The sequence below is a fragment of the Primulina tabacum genome, chromosome 11 (assembly GCF_025594145.1).
Source record: "Primulina tabacum isolate GXHZ01 chromosome 11, ASM2559414v2, whole genome shotgun sequence".
Classification (NCBI taxonomy): Eukaryota; Viridiplantae; Streptophyta; class Magnoliopsida; order Lamiales; family Gesneriaceae; genus Primulina; species Primulina tabacum.
Window position 1 is genome coordinate 1,407,060 of NC_134560.1, and position 4,722 is coordinate 1,411,781.

The 4,722-nt window shown below is 33.7% G+C and overlaps 1 protein-coding gene across 1 annotated transcript; it reads left to right on the forward strand.

The window, feature by feature from the left end:
* Positions 1-2,081: 2,081 nt before the first annotated feature.
* LOC142518890 (protein DESIGUAL 2-like) lies at positions 2,082-3,142 on the forward strand. The gene is made up of 3 exons (XM_075621739.1): positions 2,082-2,378; positions 2,497-2,702; positions 2,793-3,142. The coding sequence occupies exons 1-3, from the start codon at positions 2,280-2,282 to the stop codon at positions 3,034-3,036; spliced, it is 549 nt and encodes a 182-aa protein (XP_075477854.1). The 5' UTR covers positions 2,082-2,279; the 3' UTR covers positions 3,037-3,142.
* The last annotated feature ends 1,580 nt before the right edge of the window (positions 3,143-4,722 follow it).

Consider the following 4,722-nt stretch of genomic DNA (forward strand, 5'->3'; position numbering starts at 1 on the left):
TTTACTAAGGCTCTGGGAAGCTCACAACATTCTTATTTGTTGTCCGAAGTTGGCGTTCGTGATCTCCATCAACTTAAGAATGGTGGTTGATGTGTAGTCAGTAACGTGTTAATTTTAGTCTTTCAAGGTTGCTTTGTTCATTCCGTTGCAACCTTGAGGGGAGGATGTTGAACACATTAGCTTTAGTATTAGTTTTAGTAAGCGCATTAACGCTTCTTACTTACTATTCTTCACCCGCCTATATACAGTGTAATCGCCTGTAACTAACTCACTTCTTTGCATTTTCTTCAATAAATTCGTTTCTTCCGTTTGCTCCAAAATCAAATTCAACAGTGTATATCATATTATAGTCTTGTTGTTGTCAATACTGTTCACGACATGTAGCGGAACATATTATTTATCAAACAGATAAACTTTAATAACCAAGATAAAACTGATTAAATTATGTACAAGTATAAATATTTGTAAAATGTCTCATGACAAAAGTTATCATTAGAAAACTTGTAAATCGTTTATAAAAATCAATACTAGTCCAAGGAAATAAATTTATCTAAAATCAACCAATAAAATCATAAATGCAAATATTATGTTGTATAAAACAAAAACCGCCGAGAACTCTTCAAGCAACACTCCACACGAGTGTTGTTCTTTGAGTGTCTTCAACACGGATCAACAACATAGCAAACTGATCAACCGATCACGTAAAACCTTCTCATATATCATCAAAATGTGTTCAGCTCTCGAATTTTCTTCTCTGCGAAAAACCACCACTCGCGGCCGTCCTCGCTTGCTTTATTTATATCTTTTTTCTTGACTTAGAGTATTCCATAAAAGAGTCATGCAATATATGAAACAAGAGTATTATTAGGAATAAAACTATTTTAAATAATGATAATATATCTAGGTATAAATACCAAGTTATAAACAAATCATCTATCATCTAAAGATAAATTAAATCAAATATCACAATCTAGAAAACAAAACTCTAAATTGATAATATCAGTATAGCAAAATAATCAAGAAATAACATATTCCTTTCCATTACAAACTTTAAGCAATTTTCAGATGACCATTTAAATCTTATATGCGAAATTTAAATTAAATTATTTATTACTAAAAATTTAAGTAAATGGCAAAATCATTAATATCATGAATAAAAACCTGCAGACTGATCAACTTTTAGCGCATTCTCGGGTGGTTTATGAATGAAATCCTCATTTATCAAGGCCTTCTTGGGATGGATTGTCATCAGAAGGAATTGTATGCGTTTCTGCTAGCAGAATCAGAAAATACTCCAATTCCATGCCAATGTCCTCTTTAATTTGAAACCATCCAGTGAAGGGAAAACCTCGGACTTCATCCACGGCAAGCAGATGTGAGATCTTTACCCAGGTTACGACCACGAAGGCTAATACGGATATAAAAATTGATAATAACCCAATCTTAATGGATCAACAATTAAAGGATTGAGCCACCAAAGGTATACTACTCAAAATCAGATGGTCTCAATTGCCGAAGCCTCAAAAGTGGGGGAAGAAGAGAACCAAAGAGAAATCACAGTAGCTTCGAGAGTGCGCAAAGTTCCTGCATGGATGAAGGATTACGTCACCTTGAAGAAGGACCACGCGGTTGAGTGTCAACAAGCTAACCGCACTACCGATCGGGAATCATTTCTGTTGCTTAATTATTATCTTTGAGGGTATAAATGATGTAAAAAAGACCATTGGGTTGTCTTTTTTTTTTTTGTTTTTTGTTTTTTTTATCGAGAGTGAATTGTAAGGAGTTTGGCCTAGACTCGAAGTTTGCGAATTTCAAACGTATTACTAGTGATTATTTAATACATTCATTGAATTTTTTTTATTTGGACAGATACTTTCATTGATTTTCAACTTTGGAATTGTTAATTCTAAAAATGCGATGCGTTCTCCCCTTATTTGAAATGCGAGGTGGATCTCAAAAATGGAGTAACATGGCATGCGGGTGATATATGAATGAACACCACGCTGCCTTTTCTTGTCGCCCATGAAACGAATCTGGTTGTGTGTACACCTAAAAATGCAGGGAAAAGAGATATCTGGAGACAAAAGAACCTTTTTTCTCGAAGCTAGCCTGTCCATATGGGTTTAATCCACTATATTCAGATTCTCGATAGTGCAGCTGGAAGGATTGATTGCTTGGTTTCGTAATTAACGTGCCTGTGAATAAGAAGAGGAGCAACAAGGATTGGAAGACTCCCGTTCTATTCGTAGAGTGAACAGCCATCTGCATCTGTTAAAATCATGGCAAGAAACATGGACTTTCTCGTTTGTATTCTTATCATGGTTATGGATATAGTAGCCGGAATTCTTGGAATCCAGGCTGAGATTGCCCAGAGCAAGGTTTGTCTGATTATGATAGGACACGATTTTTTTCTTTAAAAAAAAGACTTGGAGACTTTCATGTTCTTGTTTCCGAAATCGAATATTTATTTTTGTGCGTGTTTTTCTCGCACTGCAGGTTAAACATTCGAGAGTGTGGATATTTGAATGCCGAGACCCCAGTTATCAGGCTTTCAAACTTGGTTTGGCTGCAATTGTGCTCTTGTCCCTTGCTCACATTATAACCAATTTGCTGGCCGGTTGCGTCCTCATCAGATCCAAAGAAGAAATGGAAGGAGCTTCTCCTAACAAGCAACTCACCTTTGCTTCCCACGTTCTAGCATGGTACTTATGGTTTTGAGTCGTGTCTCCATATGGTTTAATTATTCTTTGAATTTTCACAGACATGTAACATCAATTGTACTGGTGTTCCAGGATCATGTTAGGCATTGCATTCATACTCCTCATCTCCGGAACATCAGCAAACTCAAAATCAAGAAAAGATTGTGGAATAGTGCACCATCGGGTATTGTCCATTGGAGGGGTTCTGTGTTTCATACATGGACTATTTGCGGTGGCCTATTATGTTTCTGCTGCAGCTGTCATGAGAGAAGAAAGGGAACTGCATCAACACGGAGGCCAAGCAAACAAACCAAATCAACAATCTACCCAAGCGTGACGTCTCATAATTAGTAATATATACGTCAAATCTTTCTTCTGTACTCGGCTAGAGCTTGTGCCAGCTTCACATGTTATATTTATATCAAGCTTTATAATTATAATAAAAATTAAGTTAGTAACAAAATTTGAGATCACAACATTTATATCAACCGCTCACAATCTGAAATTTCAGACTATATTGGGATAATAACGCTTGGGTAAATAGTACCAATATTTTTATTACTAATCAAAAGGAACAACATGCGTATCTGAAATCTGGAAACGTGGATTCTTCGGGATCAGGCCGGCTTAGCCATGAAAGAGAACAGGCCACACTTAGTATAATAACGACAATAGAGTCGGAAACGAGCGTAAACGAATATCCGGATTACCATTCGTACGTAGTGTCCGTAAGTTTTCTGATGGAACGAAATATGAGGGAATTTGATTGAGAGATAAGGCTAGGGAAATACGTGTGAATTTGAAGAGGCATGCAGAAAGAAGTTAGAAAGACATATAGTCACATAAAAGTTCTGAATTCTGATATATATGATATAGATTTCGTAAAAGCCGAGGATTTTCGATCAGCTTATCTTCTTACGGTAATTTTGTACGTTCTACTAGAAAACCATTTGCATGGGGAAGCAAAAAAAAAAAAAAGAAACACACATATACACGCATATTTTTTTATAATGCTCACTCACGGTGTCAACCTCTGTGCCCACAAATGAAGTGATACTCACCTATTTGATATACAATTTTGATATACTTCATCATATCTAATAGGTTAAGATCACATCATCGGCAGTAGGACTTCGTCAAGGATCCGCTTTATGTCCTTACCTCTTTGCTTTATTGTGGATGAGCTAACGGAATGTATTCGGACGAGATACATCAGTATATGTGAAGATAATATCAAACACGGCTCTAATATGACATATCTTAGATTGTCGAGTTAATGAAATGCGTAGAAGGATTGGTATGTCATTTAAAACTTGGATAAAAATGGTTAAGGATGATTTCTTAGATTTTGATGTAAGTTATTTCATTTGGGAAAGTCGCTTAGCTTGAAGAACTAATATTCATATAGTCGATCTCGTAACTCGCATGAATGTGTTATGACTATGATTTTATGTTAGGTTGATATGATCATTTAAAAGCTCAAAAGTATATATAAATAAATATCTTGTTATATATATTAATTACATAGATAAACAACAAATTTACAAAAGTAGTTTTTTTTTAAATATTTGTAAATTAAAAGAAGATGAAATATTTTTGGAATCTTATCGAGTAGTTTTTGTTTATCAAAATTTACATGGCACAAAATAGTTATTCTATGCATCTAGTTCTTATGTATTACTACCATCCATTGGCACTCGATGATTGCTTGTGTATTAAAAAAATTTGAAATTAATATTGTTTTTGTTAGACTTACATATCAAAATAAAAACTTTTAAATTTTTTTTTATGTTAGAGATTATATGATAATTTTAAAATTTAAAAGTATTGATAAAGATAAATTATATTTTATTAAGATATGATAATTATGGATAAATAAATATTTATTAAAATTGGTATTTATGATTTTTTATTAAATAAATGAATATGAAGTATTTTTATAATTTTGATTAAATATTGAAAAAATGAGTAGAAACAAATAAAATTTGGAGGTAAGTTTTATCGTATTTATAGATTTTTGTGA